Raw genomic sequence first — 19,231 nt, forward strand, 5'->3', positions numbered from 1 at the left:
GTTCTCTACAGATACGGAGATGGAGGATTATTAACTTTTTCTTTCCTGTGTCAGCTAAGTCATGAAAAAGTTACTTTTATAGCTGTCCTTTTGCAGATGACCCTTTAGTTTCCTGTACTGCAGGTTGGCACACACTGTACTTAAGTGCTTGCCATTAGCTAGGCTGCACCACGCACCAGTCAAGTGGAAATGAAGTTGTCCATCTTTTCTGCAAAATGAGCAGCAGGGCTTGCTGGAGGGAGAAGGGCAAAATTGCAAAAAATCAGTGAGAAATCATGTTACATTCTTCTGGGAGAACTGTAAAAATATGCAGGTTTGTTTTCAAATTAGTGTCAGAATTTGCAAAGTAAAGGGGGCAGTGATTGATTGCAAGACTTACATTCTCTTTTCCCAGTTAGTACTTAATTCTAGTTAAATTAACTTTGAATTAGCATTGAAAACTACCCATAGATCCCATGAGAAGCTATGAAAACAATAATTTCTATTATTTTTTAATTAATAGTAGGATTTGGTGTTTGATTAAACAATGGTTATAATATTAATTTTCCATTTAATACTTAAATGAAGTGCTATAATAACAAAGCAAACTTAGAACTTGGCTTTGGTTTTGGTTTCTTATATGTTGTCATGTCATGTGGCGTGTCTGGCCCGCCCCCCCACCCCCCAAAAAAAAAAAAAGGGGGGGGGGGGGAGACACAAACTTCCTTTTCCCGGTTTAAAATAAAGTTAAGAATTGTTTTCCAGAGGCTTGGCAGTCTGTAAGTCTTGCCAAGTTTGAAGTCCACAGCAGGCTGTTGTCTTAACTGAAGTCACAGAGCCAATTCAGACAGTTGGTACTTCCATTTCGTCTCTCTTAGGACGATCCCTACATCACCAAACATGCTGTAAGATGGTGCAAGACTGTTGTGTCTTAGCTGAAGCAGCAGAGTGTGGGAGATGAAAACGTGTCGTCTTACATTGTGTGTTGGATCTTAGGTAGCCTTTGCAAGGCAGATGGTATTGATGCAGAGAAATGTAGATTCACAAGCTCTCAAAAGGTTTTATACAGCCACTGTGAACTCTGAGAATAGTCTGAAGAGAAATAAAGCAATTAAAATGCATTTGAAGAGGTAGTACTTCAGTACTGGGACTGGGGGGAAAAATAACCCTTAAATACAAACTCCACGTGGTAGAATTTCAAATAATTTTCCCATTATGCATCCAGGTAGTAGTGTATTTGAAAAGAATAGCAACTTCAAAAATAATTGAAGAAGGGGTCAGCTTTCTTTCTGTTATACCTTTCCTATTTAAGTTAGTAGTAAATAATTTTGATTACTTGGTGGAAGGCAATGTTGGTTGCTAGCAAGAAGTACAGGGCTGCTGGGGCAGTGGGTTCCTCTGGACTCGGTGATGCAATATTTCAGTTTCATACCTGTTGCAAATGTGGTAGTCCATTTACATTGAGTTTAGTCTAAAAGGGTAGTAATGAAAGGGAGGTGATTTGTCTAAGTGTCAGCAGGCTGGTGGCAGAACAGAAGTAGCTGTAGATATCTGTTCATCCAGATGTCCTGAGAAAGGGTTGGGGTTTGGGGATTTGGGGTGGTTTTGAGTTGGGGGTATGTGAGGTTTTCTATTTCAGGCCAACTAAACAGAGCGACAAATAGGGGTTTGGGCTGGTTTTATTAACAAAATATTTCTAAAGATCAATTGCCGTATTTTAAGTGTGCATTTGGACTATCAGACCATAGAAGGCCCTTATTCATCAGCTGTATTGCTCTAAAACAGTGAAATTAACTGTTTCCTGTTACTGTGATCTTCAAATCTTGGATTTTTCTTAACTGAGTAGCAAATTAGTGAAAAACAAATTATGTGGTTCCAGGAGATCTTTAATTGGTCAGATGTTCTTGACTTTTTCCATTTACGGCACAGACAAAATTGGATGTACTTAAAGGCCAGCATATTGCGTAACTAAATCACAACTAAGAATATTTAGGCACCATTGAATAAATGAACTCTGGCACTGCAGTTCAATGATTAAAAGTTAATTATTTGGTATAGAACTGTTTGGCTTCCATAATAAGGCAGAAGTTTAGGTTAAAGGAAGTGTTCAGAAAATACACTTCATATGTGAATATCCAGTTGAGAAAACTGAATGGTGTTTCATATCAGTACTAGCATCCAATTACTAATTTAGAATTTCCTTTAAGTGCACTTAATTACGGTTTGACATTAATCTGTTAATGCAGAGATTGAGCATTTTCTGGACTTTGGTATTGAACCATAACATTACTCTCTGATAAGCAGGAATCAGTCACCTGAACAGTCTGCATTTGAAAAGCTTTTCACTTCTTATGTGTTGCAATAAATATATTCTTTGGATTTTCTATGACTGTTATAACTAGAATATTGTATGCTTCCTATGGATTTTGTCAAATATTTGTAGTGACATGCAGAAGTCAGTGAACGCAAGCAAGTTTCTGTTTCTGAGGGTCCATATCCATAATAAGTTATAGCTATTGTTTCACTTTGGTTATTTTGCGGACAAATGTTCATGACCTTTAGGGGATTCATTTTCACTGTATTTTGATTTTTATTTCCTCATTTGAATAACATGAATTAAGGCTTGATTCTTGCTAGCGTTAGGCTTCGGTTCTGCAGCACATGAAATCCTGTGCTCCCCTTTGGATCCATGGATCGCTGGAGCACATGCTTAATGCACTGCTGAACCGAAGACTCAGCTCTGTGAGACTGAGCTTCTGTAGCTGTGCTGTGAACAGAGGGCGAAATACGTCTGCTGCTGGGGCAAGTTAGATTTCAGCGATGTAACTTAAATCCAGTATCGAAGGCAGACTTGTTGCTCAGTTTCCTGAGTGCATTGAAAGCCCATAAATTATTCTGAAAATGGATCAGAATTAACCTTCTCTGGGACTGTTTAAATGTGGCAAAGTTATTAGGAGTCTTGACTCTGGATTTTTCTGGCTACACACTCCTGTGTTTGGATCCTGCTATGTTTCAGCCCTTCCCAATCTGGCTCTTAAAATGAGCAACCTTGTTAGTATTGGTGGGGTTTTTTAATTGAAGAAAAATTTAAAGCATCACATTATAGGGTAAAAAGGACATGGACAATATGTAAAAGAATATAAAATTCTGAACTTGTTAGGTTTGGGGTTTTTTTTTAAAAAATTAGATGATACTGTACCAATTTAGGGCTATGGGGCGAGGGGCAAGTGAAGTCAGTGTAAGAGATGTGCAGTGTCAGTATCCGCCCCTGAAATTCTTTTGTAATATTGTTCTGTAATAACCATAATATATTTATCATTCCCAATGATTACAAATTAATGGAATACATTTTTTTCCTCTCCTGGCCTTGTTCTGTTGCATTATCGGCTCCAAAAGCCTTGGTTTTCCTTGGGAGGGTGGTGTGTTTAATCCTAGTTGAGCTGACCCAGGAGAATTCACTTGCAGTTTAACTTGCAGTAGTCTGGCAAGTAGCCCTCTGTGCAGGGAACATGGCATTTTAGCTCATGTGGTTGCTATCAAAGTTGCAGCTGCCCTGCTGGTAAGATGATTACATGGATATGTCAGTATAGGCTATATTAGCTAGAATAAAATACACCTTTTTCCTCTTTGTGTCAGTCCCGCTGTATTCCCTGCAGAGGGGAGGATTCAGTGTACTGCTGCATTTAAGTGGTTCTTGGCTAGCAGAGTAGCTCTTGAAGCCTGAGCCAGCTGGCAGAGTTTGCAGAAGTTTTCAGGCTCTTGTAAATTATGCTGTGGTAACGTGGACCTGGCTCCAGCCTGGGGAGGACGCAGATTGCTCTGCAGAATGTCTTTCCCCGATTCATCGAGTGCTGCTGAAGGACCCACTCCCCCTTGTTTCCGCTGTGTTTCACAAGCATTTAGAAAATATGTAGTGGAAACATGATGGCCAGTGTGTGTCGCAGGAGGGAATTCTGATCCATAGATTTCAATAAGTGCCTATAAATGGCTTTTGTTGTCTCCAGGAAAGCACAGCCTTGGAGATCTGTCACCTGGATTACAGTAGTTTAAGTGTATGAGTATGTATTTGAAGGGGCAAGCTGCCATATTTATTAATCTCCATCCCTTAAGTTGTTGGTTCATTGTGACATTGAGTCTCGTTTGATGCCTTTATACTTACCATTCTTACGGTTCTGGTGTTTGAGTACTAAAACTGCGTTTTACTGTGCTGCCATTGCTGCTTATACTCTCTCACTCTTGATCCTCCATAAAGCTCCTTTATTTTGATGATCCTTCGTGGCCTTCCTGCATTTTACAGCTGTGGCCTCTTTGTTACCTTTGTTCATGTGTGAATTCATATCCTTTCCAAACATTTAGCCTCCTTTTTTTTTTTTTTTTAATGACCCTGACAACTTTGGTTCCAGTTCATCTGAAACAAATAAAAAAACCACCAAAAAAAAAAAATCTGTGTAACTTAGACGTTTTTTTTTCAAATGCAGATTGTATTTTCGCAGAGTTGTATTCCAATTTACTCAGCTTGGTTTGTTAAACTGCAGTATTGGTTTTGCTGAGTGTAACTTGGATTGGCTCTTGGTCTGGTGACCAAAAACCTCATATTCAATTTGTAAAGCTTAAATCCACATCTTCAATGTACCTGATAAATATATTGTATGTATGTACAATACTTAATGTTGTTCACATATATACATATATTGTACTTCTAGATAAATGGCTGGAAACTCTGACCCATAATTGCATTTCTGTTAAATGTTTGTCTAGAGTATGGATTTGGTTTCATTTATATTAAATAATAATAGCTGAGCAATTGGTCACATTTAGTCTTATAGTCAAATAACTTTTGAATTTAATATTTATATTCTTTTTCCAATACCAAGTGTTTCTGCTTTTACAGTTTTTACTGACAATCAGTAAATGCTTTCAGCATGTCTTCTCATTACTTAAATCTGTAATAAATTTCTTCTTAAAGCTTTTTGACAGGCTGGTTTTTTTAACCAAAGGAAACTCAATCAGTCGCAAGCCTGGAATCATAGAGATTTTTTTTTTCCGAAGTAATGCAAATCAAATCCAAATTCTTAAATTTGAAGTCTATACAAACGTAGCGCTTGGTAGCTACTTCATGAATTCTCCCCAAATTTTGAATTTGACACCCGACAACTTGTTAGTAATGTATAAAATGAGACCGAATGCTAATCTGTGCTTTGCCTTGGCTTTCTGCTCTGTGTTGTCTTGGTGTTTGCGTCTTACCTCTTACGTCTGTGCTGTTTGTTCCCTCCCCTGTTCTCTAATCCTGCCCTCCCCTCCCCTCTGTTCCTCCTCATTGTCCACACTGACCCATCAATCAACCAACAACGCCCCCCCTTTCGTCGTGGTGATCTGCCCTGCTCTGGTTGGTGGCTCCGTGCTTGGGTGGCTGTATGTTGTGCTGGACCAGTTCACCCAAATATGGCCTTCTTGCTGACAGGTATCACTTCTGTGAGAAGTGTTTCACTGAAATCCAGGGGGAGAATGTCACCCTGGGTGATGACCCTTCCCAGCCTCAAACGTAAGTTGCTTCCTTTCTTCCGCATGCCGCCTTTTTAAATAGGAGGGATGATGTCTAGTCCTGATTTGACAGTAAAACCCCGTGGCCGGTGGTGACGTTTGTGGGGAAATGCCTGCTTTCTTACTAATGGGAGATTTTTACTCTAACAGATGACTAACAGTTGTTACTGTGTTGGGTGTCTTAGTCTGCCCAGCAATGCCGCTTGTGTCCAGTTGTGCTACTCAAGAGCTGCCCGTAGATGGGTTGCAGGGGGTGGCAGACACTAGGTAATGTGGTTGGAGGGGGGGAACGGAAGCTGTGTCAGTAAATGTCACTAATCCCTTACCTTTTCAAATAAAAGACTTCGGCTAATCCTGATGTCTTACCTTTTGAAGTACAGCTTTTGTTTATTAAACCAATGGCTTGTCTTTAACCTGACGAGAAGACAAGATGCTCTAAGATTTGAGGAATACAAGCTGTTTTGGAAGGGGGCTGTTTTACTGACGATAGCTTCCCTTGTTTATCATTTGAGATTTATGTGTATACTTGGGTATCTCTTATTTTGCTTTTAATTTACACAGTGAAATGGGGAAAATATTTTCTGTAGCTTAAAATAAAATAAACTGAATTGCTTTCTCTGAATAGAAAATAAATACTGATATGCTTTCTTCTGACTTGGTTTGCTCACTTGCTGCAATTCAGAAAAGCATGATATTGTCTTAGCCTCTGATACAAAGGTACTACTGAGTTTCATATTGACTCTTTGTCTCTAGAACCATCTCTAAGGATCAGTTTGAAAAGAAGAAAAATGATACACTAGATCCAGAGCCGTAAGTACCAGGCCATTGTTTTTAAGATAATCTCACCACTTTCACTTGTCCTTTAGCCAGCACTTCAGAAATTAGGCAGTGAATAAAGAAGTCTTCCTTTTCCCCCATCTCTGCCCAAACAGGCTGCAGAATCTTTCTCTAGAGTTTGTAGCACAGCACAATGAACTTGATGTCTACCATTGATACCCAAGAGGAAAATGTGAGCCTGTTTTAATGGCAGTTTCTAGTTCTGTTTATTTGGGTAGTTCCTAAGGTGTGTTCTGCAAGGCACTGCCCAACTGGCTGAAAATGGCCCTCCATCATACAGAACCTTTCACACCGAGCCCTGGGTACCTGTGGGGGACTTTAGCATTTTCCTTCTCTGGGTTAGCTAGACTTGTAAAACATGATTTTTCTCTTCACCTGAGTGCTTAGCCCACTGAACGAGCCATCTTCCTTCCTTGCATTTATTACCTTCAGGAAGTTCAGTAGAAGCCAAGGTGAATGTTTCTTCAGTAGCATTGTGCTACCTTTCCTACTGACCTTAACTAGCTGAAACGAGATTTTATCTTACTGCTACCTTGTCCTGTGGCATTTTGATACATAATACATTTTGATTCCTTTACCCATATCTGTAAATGCTAAACAGAGCTCCTCCCCCAGACCTTTAAAGATAGACTGCTGAGATATACCCCAGTGCATTTGGCTTTATAACCAATGTTGCACTCTTGACTGGGAAAACTTATAACGGCTTTCCCATCAAAAAAACCCAATTTTGCTATATTATTTTGACCAAAAAAAAAAAAGCTACAGCAGGCCCATACAGGTGAAGACAAGCTAACACATGTTTTCTTGGCACAGTGATTCCCGAATTACTAGTTTTTACATTTACAGTAAGTTGAGCAACCATTTAGTCATCTTGTGGTTGTTACAACAATTGAAAATTAAATCTGTGGAGGTATTGTTGAGCAGAATCCTTTGAAGCTGGGAAAACTTAGAACTCTGCTTAGAAAAGGATTCAGAAAAAGTTGTGCATGAAAGCCCATTTCACGTTTTTAAACTCATACTTTTTTAATATATATATCTTATCTTATTTGTACATAAGATTTACAGACTTATATCTGAAGCTACGCTACAAGATTGTTTTTTAAACTTGACACATAAATTGGGCCTGCTGAAGTTGATTCAGTTCTTAGCAGAGTGTTGAAAAGTCCTTTCTTGCTGAATTCTGGAAAATTACCTGCCTAACAATAGAAGTGATTGGCTGTTGGATTTTTTTTTCTTCTCAGGTTTGTTGACTGCAAAGAGTGTGGTCGGAAGATGCACCAGATTTGTGTATTGCATTATGATATTATTTGGCCTTCAGGGTAAGACGTTTGTTAGGTTTTTTTAATCCGTTGTACAATAAACCCATGTAGTTTATATAATCAAGATTTTCTGCCTTTGCTCTCTAATACGTGGTCACTGCCGTTTAAGAACTGAGCACAAAAGGACAAAGCATTTCTAAAAAATACAGTTGTTTGGGGTCTTATTTCAGTATATTCAGATGAAAATGTGCATGAAACCAACTTGTTCACATACACAGATTTCTGTGGTTTCCTTCTAACTACTAAACCATGGAAGTTGGTTGGAGGTAAGTTTGTGTACTACAGAACACAAATGAAGGTGTGACTGCTTGGCAGAATTAAACCAGTTTATAAAGACTTTGTCACTTGAAAATGGAGATACAAGCTGTTCAAATCCAGAGAAAAATATATTGTACTCTGACATTTAAATTATGGGTTCAAACGTTGGGTTTAAGTTAGCCAGTAATGGATTTATGCTAAGTTTTTGACAATTTTTTTTACCAATAGGTTTGTCTGTGATAATTGTCTGAAGAAGACTGGTAGAACACGCAAAGAAAACAAGTTCAGTGCTAAAAGTGAGTTTGATGTTTCTATTTTTATGTTCACCTTTCTTTCCTCCTTCCACCCCTAATAGCTTTTTGATAGAGACTTTGGTTGTTATGATAGACAGTACAGGAACATATGCAAAATGGGAGGAAGTGTAGACCAAGGATCTAGTAGCTGTCAGAATTTTAATCAACCTTCTAAAGACCTACTCTTCATGTGTCTGTGGTCAGTCTTAACACTGCTTGAGGTATTTGGCATCTACGTCCTTATTTTTCTAAGATTCAGAAAGGGGGAACAGGAGAAACATAAGGCTGCATGCACTTTACTGGCTATATTTAGACATGTTTCCATGTAGTATTGAAACTGTAGTAAATTACTGTCACCTCTGTGCCCTTCCAATAACATGTAGTAACAAGCTGTACTGCATTTCAGGTGTACTGTGGTAGTGCCAGGTACTAATGTACTTTAAAGAGCTTTTCTTGCTGCTAGAGTAGACTGTGGTGTAAGAACTGTCCGCTGGAATAAGTAACCAATTGTACTACATGTCTAGATTTTCTTGGAAATAACCATTGCCATGATCTTGTTGAAATGTGCACTAAAAAGAGCACCAAAAGCTGCAAGGTCAAGGTGTCTCGGTCTCCTTAGTAATCCTTACACAGGTGTTCCTTGCGTGCGTTTAATATCAGAGAACATGATTTGGTAGCTTTTACTCGTTCATGTTTTGGGGAGGGGGAGGAGTAGGGGCTAGCGTTGGAAGTGCAGTGTCAGTGTCATAGAGTAAAAAAATAAAGTGAGTGTAGAAACCAATTCAGTGATTCAGACACTTGGAACAACTAGAACTTGCAAGTACACTTGATAACTCCCTTGTTCGTTGGTCCTTGGAAGTTCCGGGCATTACCTTGCATACTGTGACTTTGCAAGACTAAATCTTCCAAATTGTAATAAAGGAGTGTTCTTGCACTAAATGTAACTTCTTGATAACTTCATGTGCGGTTGATTGCATAATATGAGATTTGAAGGGGGATGATTTGGAGATGATAATGCTGTATGAGACATATTTGGTTACAGTAATCAAAATGGTCTCTGGAATAACCTGACGTAAGCAAGACAGTATTGTTAAAAAAGATTAAAATTAGTCTCATTAAAGAGGTTAAAATTGTAAGAGAACATGAATAAAATGATGAAATAAAAATGTAGTTTTAGATAACCATTTTAAATAGATGTCCCTTCTGTTATATATTGCCTTTATAGTAAATAGTGATGTAAATTGTCTTAAGTATGCCATTCCTTGGATGTCTGCGGTTGTTCTGTGACATTGCTTAAAGTTTGAGTAACCAGCATTTAGTTTAAGGTAACCATTCTGTTCTTTGGGGATCTGGACAGGGAAGTAATGGTGCTTTTTTTCCTTTCCATTGATCTCCATTTCCTTCTCCTTTCCCTGCTGTTCGGCTATCTTGTTTTCTTTTTCCCATGACAATTTGAATCCTGCTGCCAGCGGTAATCCACTAGTGGGCTCAGTGCTTGAGATCAGTTTTCTTTAACAGGTCCCTAGTGGGAACACAAGAACAGGGAAGGAAAGCCTGCTCTTGTCAAAACCTTGGTCTTGCTGCTGACCTAAAACCAAAAATGAGCAATGAAAGCTTGAAACATTAACAGGTTTTCTCTCCTCTCCCCCTCCCTCCCTATAAAAACCTTCACTTACTGAATTGCCATCAATACTTCCACTCTCTCAAGCATGCTGGCACAATTGCTAATAATCGAGATAGCGTGTCCCTCAGCTGCAAGCTATTGCTTCGCCATTATGTTAACATTCATATTCCTATTATGTATTAAGTAAAATTTATTATCTTAACCACATCGCAAGTAAGTTGCATAGAGCTGACTGATAGCATGCCAAATATAACCTATAAAGCAGTGTAGAGCTGGATTATGCTGTGAAATTCCTGACTTTTAAAGTATTTTTCTTACTAAGAAAATCTTCAAATATATACTTAACCAGTAGCTAATGCAGAGATATTCAAAGACAAAAGATATCCTGACAAATAAGTCACCCAAAGTAGTTTCCTGACAAAAAGACACAGTAAGCCAGAAGTCTGACTTTCTTCCTATCTGTCTGATTACTCATCCAGTAACAAATGTCTGGCCATTGCTACTGCAACAAAGCTTCTGTACTCAAGCAGCCTGAAAGCCTTCTATGTTGTTACTGGTTTGGATGCCTTTTTTCAAGTTTGCACAGCAGCTTTCATTGAGACTTGAGCTTTTATTGGCAGTACATATGTTAGGGGTGTCCAAGAACCAAAATCTAGTTGCTTTCTTAAAGGATTTGCATGTCCTGATATATCAAAATATGTGGCTTTTAGATCCTTTCCTTATAGTGCATGTAATCTTAATGCTGCCTATTTCTTTTATCATCTTATCTGGTCTTTTTTGTTTTGTTTTCAAGTCCTAATGCATTGCAGCATAAGGAAGGAAGCAGATATGCTTTGGTTGCTTAGCATTGGAAAGATGATAAAACGAAAACACGACAAGACAGTAGAGTTAACTAAAATGGCTTTCTAAAATTGTACCAACTCGTTAGCTGAAATGGAGCCGTTCCTGGTTTTTTCTGTTTGTCTTTGGAGAAATCAACAAAACTAATTTCTTCAGACAATATTTGTGAATTTTCTTTAAAATTCTTTTAATTTCCTTTAAAATCAATCCCCTTCTATTATATGTGGAAAGCCCAATATATTGTAGTGGGCTGGGAAACACTGGAAAAGGCAGTGTATTGGTAAAGTCCATAATGTATTTTTACTTCAATCTGCCTTTAAATTTAATTATTGGCTTCCAGGTAAATTATGTTTAGACTGTGTTCTGCTGGTTTTAACCACAGAATCTCACTGGACATGGAAACAGACTAAAAGATATAAAACAAGATAGCTGTGTTTGGCAATTTCTATAAACTGATTGTAAAATAAAATTTTAAGTATATAAGTACCTTAAAGTGAGATCTTCCTTTGAGTATATGTAGCTTTTTCACCAGTATTGGAGCCTAAAATAATTTTTAGCATAGATATTTCACTGCAGCATTCTATATGCAAGCTCATTAGTCAGGAAAAAGAACCAATAGCCTTGTGTCAGTAGCCAAATAATAACTGAAAAATTAATCAATGGAGAGCTGAAAATTAAATGCATTTTAGTAAAACGAACATCTGGAGGTTGCACCATCACTTTGGAGAAGATAGCAGATTGACCATAAAAATGAAGTAGAAATACAAGTTGGTAAATAAGTACAGTAGGATAAGAGAAATAGTCCTAAATCTTCAAGTCAAAAGAGTGTTCTATGTCTGTTTTCTTACCTTAAACCAAAATCTTCATCCTAATTTCTGTAATTTGTTGTGGATTTATTTGAAAAACATTGCATCCTGTAACACTACAAAAACAGCTATCCCCACAAAAGCTAATTGTAGATGTAAAGACTGAGAGGGGATCTGGACAATATGTGGACTTGAACTTTTACAACCTCTATCACTGTGCAAGAACTATTTACGCTTTATGTGCAGATTACTGTAACTGTTCAATCTAAAAGAGCTCTCTTGAAAAGAAAAGAAAAAGCAATGAAATCTCCATTGAAGTCAAAAGGCTTTTCATTTCTGTTGATTTGCTTTGCTTTGCTTGAAAAGGTGTGGCATTGAGCCAGATCTATAAAGTGATGTAATCTCTGTCAAACAGCCAGATAGTGTTTTTGTTAGGAGAAAACATTTGCAGTGTTCATAAAATAAGCCTGCAAATTTAAAAATGCGATGTAAAGCCTTCTTTGTTAGTTCACTTAACTAAGTAATTTTCCCACTCTAGTGGTTTTAGCTTCCATGTTAGGGTGTGAACACTTTTAAGGCTTGGGTAAAAACATGGATGGCTTTGCTTTTTAAATTTTGGCTGCATAAATAAAATCATTCCATTTTCATATGGATGTAAAACAAAGGGAATAAAACCAACTTCTATACAGGAAAGCAAGCTGAAAGACCCTACAAGCATGGTAACACCCTGAACTTAACAGTGATTTCTCCAGTGTTAACATTTCTGTTGTCATGTTCTCCCCCTTTATTTCTAGGGCTACAGACTACGCGTTTAGGAAACCATTTGGAAGACAGAGTAAACAAATTTTTGCGGCGACAGAATCACCCTGAAGCTGGAGAGGTCTTTGTCAGAGTAGTAGCAAGTTCAGATAAGACAGTAGAAGTTAAACCAGGAATGAAATCCAGGTTAGTTCTATTAATTATAATAAATGCAATCTGGATTTTTTTTTCTTCTTTAATTTTGAAGGCTCCCTGCATAAATATCGCAGAACTGTGCCAATTTGCACCCTAATCCCTTTGCACATTTTTTGAAACTTTGGAAAAAGTAAGTAAGATTGTGAGAGGTTAAAAAAAGCAGCATGCAGTAAATGAACTCAGAGGAGGTGGCAACTGTATTTTGACTGTTGCAAGGGGGGGAGTAGCAGGAACATTCTGGTTTTGGTCATAATGCTATGACTATATTACTAAATTTTGAGGGAGAGTCTGACCACATTTTGGTTAACATTACAGAATTCATCGCTTAGTTTGGAATGGTTGCTGAGATTCTGTTCCTTAATTTTGTTGTATTTTCATAAATACTTTAGCTTTCAGAAGCTATTTTTAATTTGCTTCATCGTAAATGAAGGATTTTGGCTTTAATTCATAAAGACTGTTTACGTGACAACTCTTCATCATAATGCATCAGATTTTTTACTCTGTGACGTATTTAAAGGCTTGCTGTTTTTGAGGATGCTCCTGTACTCAATGCTTGCCTGTTCAGTCGTATGTTAACTATACGTGTTTCTGTGAGTTTTATAGTAACAGACCTTGCATTGACAGGAACTCCCTGTTTTAATACAGCTCTGATCTGACCCTATTTAACTTCTGTGTAAAAACTTCTAATGACTTAAACATGAGATTAAAAATAATTTCCTCATTCTAGGAGGACACTGTTTAATAATTAACTTCTTGTTCTTTTTTTTGTTTTGGTTTGGTTTTTTGGGGTTTGGTTTTTTGTTTTTTTTTTTAACTGTTCCTTCCTGCCATCCTTTCCTTCAGATTTGTGGACTCTGGTGAGATGTCAGAATCTTTCCCTTACCGTACCAAAGCTCTGTTTGCATTCGAGGAGATAGACGGAGTAGATGTATGCTTCTTTGGCATGCATGTACAGGAGTATGGCTCAGATTGCCCCCCTCCAAACACAAGGTACTCTTTCATTTCTATACCGGTGGTGCATGCACAGCGAACACCTTGCTCCATTCATGGGACAGTTACTCTCAAATACAGAAGATTGGGAGATACATTTCAATTCTGTGGCACAAATAAGTCATACTGTGTGACTGCAGATTACTTTGAAGGGGAAAACAAGTATCACAACAAAACTTAGTTTTTTGTATTCTGTATTTAATTTTGCCTCTCACTGTTATATTCTTGACGTCTAAAAAAAGGTACCCATCTTTTGAGAACTGTTTATACCATGTTAAGTTGCCTAAATATGCATTAAAATAATATCTTTTTTGTTCAGTATGACTGTATACGTATCTGTTAGAAAATTCAGTTCTCGGTAGACAAAACAGGCATTCAGCCATCCATGATTTTCTGTCATTCTTCTCTCATTACTATAGGCGTGTGTACATATCGTATCTAGATAGTATTCATTTCTTCCGCCCCCGTTGTCTCCGAACTGCAGTTTATCATGAAATCCTTATTGGGTATTTGGAGTACGTGAAGAAACTTGGGTAAGTGAGATCTTTGTAAAGAAATAAATCTTTTTTCTTAGCATTTTTTTTATCCAGGATGCCAAGTAGCTTTTCACTTGGGAATGGTCTCTTTCCTTCTGCCCTCTCTGAGATATGTGGAACACATGCCTCTTCTGCAGTAGAGAGAAAAATTTGGGTTTTATCACTAATGTGGTTTTTCTGTTGTTAGGATTCTTAAACTGACGGCATATCATTCTATCAGAGGTTCACTTGACATTTGATATTCATCATTATACCCCAGTCCTTTTCTCATATCTTGTATAGAAAGAGGTTATTGCTGCAGCATCTTCATTACAAAGAAAAAAGAAAAGGGGGAAAAAAATAGGCAGAGGTCTGAATTTATGTCTCAGTTTGAGTTAATTTTAAGGTGATAGCCAAAGTAGTTAAGATTTTTTTTTTTCTTGTGTGTAAAATGCAGGTATGTGACAGGACACATCTGGGCCTGTCCCCCAAGTGAAGGAGATGACTATATTTTTCACTGCCATCCACCTGATCAGAAAATACCCAAACCCAAACGTTTGCAAGAATGGTATAAGAAGATGCTGGATAAGGCATTTGCTGAGAGAATCATTCATGACTACAAGGTTTGCTCCTGTTTACTTCCTGAATTAATTTTTATGGGCTTTTCATTTGAAGGTAGCTGATACTGTTTCATAATGCATGAAACTGTGGTAGTGTTGTACAAGGGGTTTTATTCTCAGCTAGTGTCTTCATTTACTTAGATTTTCTGGAGGTTCTGCCTTCCAGAATGAAAATTCCTTAGATTTGGTTTCTGCATTGAGAAGTGTGCAAGAGGCTGCCTTCTCCTCCTTGTCTTTCACTGCAGTCTTTTAGGCAAGGAAATATGTAACTTGTTAGGGTTTATACAAGTTGTTTGTTTCTGGTGATTCTGGAGGAACAGGTGGAATACTGGCCCTCACTAGTGTGAAATAAAAAATTGCCTATAAAACAGCTTCTTCACTTGAAGATAAAAAGGTTGATTTTCATAATTGGAGAATATCGCACATGTACCCAAGTTAAAGATGGCAAAGGTAGCGTTTGCTACTACTTACATGCTAAAATTAACAGGAATTTCTTAATGGTAGCGACAGTGCTGGAAAAAAATTGATGTTTTGATTGCAAGTGACAGTTACTAAATGTGTGGAAAAGAACAGCATATAGCAAGCCTTGTCTTCTCATCCGGTGTAGCAAAGAGCCAGAAAATCTGTGTCTCTCCTAATAAGGTGGTCTTTAATGAATCCAGAGAAGAAAATTGGCTAGTCTTGTATCTGCTCATTAAATGCAATGCACTTAAAGAAGAAAATCCATCTCCAGAACAACTGTATAAAGTACCTGTTCCTTTTCAGACTACCTCATCCTCCCAGTGATCCCCAGGCTTTCTGGCCAGGTGGTCCGTAGAGCTTCAGCCAGTGGTCAGCAAAGGATGCAGGCTGCGCCCAGCCACCCTACCGCAACCAGACTTTAATATTCCTGTGTGTAATAATTGGCCAGTGCAGTCAGTGATTCTTCCTGGAGTTATCAGGCTAATTGCATATATGATGCACTACCCACACCCATGCATTGAAGTGCTTAACGTGCTTTCAGATTTGTAGGGAAAGGGCTGTATGAGATGCATTTGCTGTCACTAGAACAGTTCCTGCTCTTGTCCTGGAGAAGTGTAAGAAAAGCAAAGCGGTGTAGGCTTCATTTTTAGTTGGTGTAGTTACCAGAGAGGGGTTTGTTATGTTTTCAAGGGGTATCTTAGTCTCTCCCATCATGTCAGGAGCACGAACCAATTGTATGATGGAGGTTCAGGAGAGCCTCAGCAGCTGTCTTTCTAAGATGCAACAGGGAGTGGGCTATTATCAATATTGCTGGGCCAGTTCTTTGAGCTGCACCCAGAAAAGGAGGCCTGCCGGGAGTGGGCCATGGGCTGTAAGTGAAGCACAGCTGTTCTGTGTAGCCCTGGATCATGTCTCTGGTTCTCTTCTCTGTCCTAAGTGGTCTTCATTTATTTATTCTTGGTATTGTGTAATACGCTTAACAGGACATCTTCAAACAAGCAACGGAGGACAGGCTGACAAGTGCCAAGGAGCTGCCTTACTTTGAGGGTGATTTCTGGCCCAATGTGCTGGAAGAAAGCATTAAGGAGTTGGAGCAGGAAGAGGAGGAAAGAAAAAAGGAAGAAAGTACTGCAGCTAGTGAAACAACAGAGGTGAGTTTATTTGATATGCTATAATGGCTTCTAGTTCACAAAGATTAAAACTAACGCTTTAATAAATTAGAGTTCACATCCAGTAAACTAGAAAAGGTCATTAACATCTTTAAAACAGGTTTCCCTTTAACTGCGCTTCTGGTTTTCTTCTTCGATAACAAATATGGTGATGGCTTGGTTTCTTGGCGTTTTTTTTGGTTGTGTGTGGTTTGTTTTTTTTTTTATTTTATATTTTTAACAGAATCAGAAGTCAGTTACGTGAGTTCAGCATCTCTGTTCTCAGAAATGTGTTGAGCTACTTTTGGATTGCATCATGACTGCTACGTTTGCTTGCAGTCATTTGGCTGAGCTTCTGGTTCACACCTTTTCAAATAACCTTCAGTATTCATATTTTGAAAGATGCTGTGTTTTTCAAAGCTGAATGAAATTTTGCTGTTATTTAAGCCAAGGTACTTGTAGTCATTTGCAACAGTAGGGAGCTGAAATTTAAAAGTATTTATTGCAAACTTTGCATTGGTGTGAAACGCCGATCCTGATGGTGGTGGTCCTCCCACCAGCGTTCTCTTTGTATATTTAACAAAAAAACCAACCTTACTTTCTCAGGGTCCTGGCCAGAGTTTCATTATTCATTTTTATTTCTGTTGTGATTGTATCTGTATCCAAATGGTCTTTGCACTTTTATACGTTGTTTTTTTTTTTTACTTCTGGTTTGTAGCAAGGTGTTTTGCAAATAAATAGAGTAGGAAAATCTGAAGTCTACCAGACTGAAGTGGAACCAAAAAATTCCAATGGGAAGGACTGCATTCAGCTTAGATGCCATGACAATTTGCATACAGTATGTATTATGTGTGATTGACATGAAAGTTATAGACCTTAATCCATCAATTTCATTATGTCAGAAAATTCCTTCCATTTAAACCTCAGCAGCTCCTTCAGAGCTAATGTAGATTGTTGCTGTGTTTTTTATGGAACCATAAAGTTAATAGTTTTCACTTTGTTCCTTCTGAATGAAACTTTTAATATTGAAATATTTCAACAAATATAGCAGTATAAAAGGAACTGAAAGACAAGGTTTGGAATTTAAGTTGCAGTCCTCTTGCTAATCGCTTTCAGTAAATCATAGAATGCCCTTCCAGTGCAAACACCAGTGTAAACCTCTATATCTAAGAGGGGAAAAAAAGGGTGTTTTAAGATGACCAGAACAGCTAACTGTGTGAAACTCTTACAAGTTGTCTGCCCAAAGTGAGAAGACACAGCCTTGGCTGTTAACATCCCTGTGTTCCCACTTAATGCCACTGATGTTGCTTGGGCTAACGGGGGAACAAAATCTGCATCCAAGTTGCAGAAGATGTTATCCAAGAATTGAACAAAAAACGTAACAGTGTGGTCTTTGCCACTTGGCTCAGAAAAAGGATTGAAATCAAAAGCATGCAAACTTCTCCAGTGCAGTCACCTAAACTTGTGTAACTATGGAGGAAGCTATGCCCAGCAATGGGGATCTCCACATGTAGAAGCACTTGATGAATATTTGCAATTTGGCTTTTATTGGGATGGTACCGAATGTGTCTATCTTTTCTTAAATTCTTAGTCTTAAACTTTGTGTATATGGAGAGAGAGCTTTGTAAAATTCAACACATGCTGAGAGTATCAGCTAAAGAGAATCTCAAGAGGTGCTAAATATTCAGAAGTTCTTGAAGAAGGCTCTGAAGGGACAAGGCTCACTGAGTAACTGTGCTGGCAGCATCTCTGGCAAACCTAGCCGAATATGTGAAATGCTATCAAAGTGTAGTACAAAAACAATCTTACAACTTCGTAAAACATTTTGGAATAGCTTTGTACAACTGACCAAATCTAAACTTGTTAAAAGGTGGAGTAGAAATAAAACTTTGAATTGTCCTGTCTGCTAAGTTTCAATCTATTCTTCCTTTGGTGTTTACATTTTAAAATCTATGTTGATGTTCTAGAATGCATAGGTGAAGGAGGATGTACCCTAATTCCATCAGAGGGGTAGAAAATTTTGGTGAAAAGAAGTCAAGATGGGAACATCCAATAGCTCATTTCTGAATACCTTCAAATCACTTCGAGTTCTGTCTGGTTTCCCATAAAACAGTATAGTTTTAATTTGCAAACAGGTTTGGTCAAAAAGTCAATAAAATTAGTTACAGAAAAAACAAGATTGGACAGGGGATTTCTGTCTAAACCTAACTAATGGAATGGAAGGATAGATAGATACATGGAATGTATTAATATATTCATATATGTCTATAAAAGGGAAGGCTAAATACATAAATATGTATCTAATTGCTTTCTTCAGTTGGAATATTTTTGTTTGAATAAATATGCTTGCAGATAAACCCAGTGTTTGCTTGTACATAGTGTTCATGAAACATCTGTGCACGTGTGTGTGTATATATATCTCAAAGTATTTCAGTAGCTTATTCTTAATACTGTGATAGCCAACTTGTAGCAGTTAGGGGATTTTTACTGAGTGGCGAGCTCCCTGCTGAGGGCTTGGGTTTTTATTTTTCAAGGACATGAGAAGTTTGAAAGTTATTTCTGTTTTCCCAGGTCATGTAAATAGCATCATCTGCTATTTTTTACCCACTTTACTTACATCTAGTATTCACTATATGGTCACTGTGGTCTGTGTTGTTGTAACTTAGACACAAGTGTAGGTTTGGGGGAATTCTTTTTTTGTTTGGTTTTGGGGTTTTTTTGTGTTGCATATGCAGCAGTAGGTCTTCAGGGTGGAGAATAATGTATTTTGTTAATTTCAAATCCAGCATGTTCTTATTTGTGTACTAGCTCTAAATTTGGTTGATAAAAACAAACAAAAGTAGCTGAAACAAGTACGTGAAACCCCAAATACACAATGAAGCAAGGTATTGCGCTTCTGGAAGTCCTTTTTATTTGTAACTCATTTTATGATCGAATTTGTGTAAGATCTTGTAAAGCAAGCAGTGGAAGGTGTTTGAGAAGGAAAAATAAGTGTAAGATACAAATTGTTTAAGATATATATATACACTTTTGACAGCCATTTAA

General features: G+C 37.8%; 1 protein-coding gene across 12 annotated transcripts in view; it reads left to right on the top strand.

Annotated features, from left to right (window-relative positions):
• CREBBP (CREB binding lysine acetyltransferase) overlaps positions 1-19,231 on the top strand; it is a 95,166-nt gene that overhangs the window by 70,057 nt on the left and 5,878 nt on the right. For 8 of the 12 annotated variants that reach the window (XM_075106050.1, XM_075106038.1, XM_075106045.1 and 5 more), the window contains 10 exons: positions 5,441-5,521; positions 6,274-6,330; positions 7,599-7,676; positions 8,163-8,230; positions 12,292-12,442; positions 13,295-13,441; positions 13,861-13,974; positions 14,414-14,579; positions 16,022-16,189; positions 16,905-17,024. In XM_075106050.1, the coding sequence (XP_074962151.1) occupies positions 5,441-5,521; positions 6,274-6,330; positions 7,599-7,676; positions 8,163-8,230; positions 12,292-12,442; positions 13,295-13,441; positions 13,861-13,974; positions 14,414-14,579; positions 16,022-16,189; positions 16,905-17,024 (1,150 nt within the window). The remainder of the gene's footprint in view (positions 1-5,440; positions 5,522-6,273; positions 6,331-7,598; positions 7,677-8,162; positions 8,231-12,291; positions 12,443-13,294; positions 13,442-13,860; positions 13,975-14,413; positions 14,580-16,021; positions 16,190-16,904; positions 17,025-19,231) is intronic. The other 4 variants (XM_075106041.1, XM_075106049.1, XM_075106042.1 and 1 more) reach the window with 1 other exon arrangement.

Source organism: Phalacrocorax aristotelis, chromosome 10 (assembly GCF_949628215.1).
Source record: "Phalacrocorax aristotelis chromosome 10, bGulAri2.1, whole genome shotgun sequence".
Classification (NCBI taxonomy): domain Eukaryota; kingdom Metazoa; phylum Chordata; class Aves; order Suliformes; family Phalacrocoracidae; genus Phalacrocorax; species Phalacrocorax aristotelis.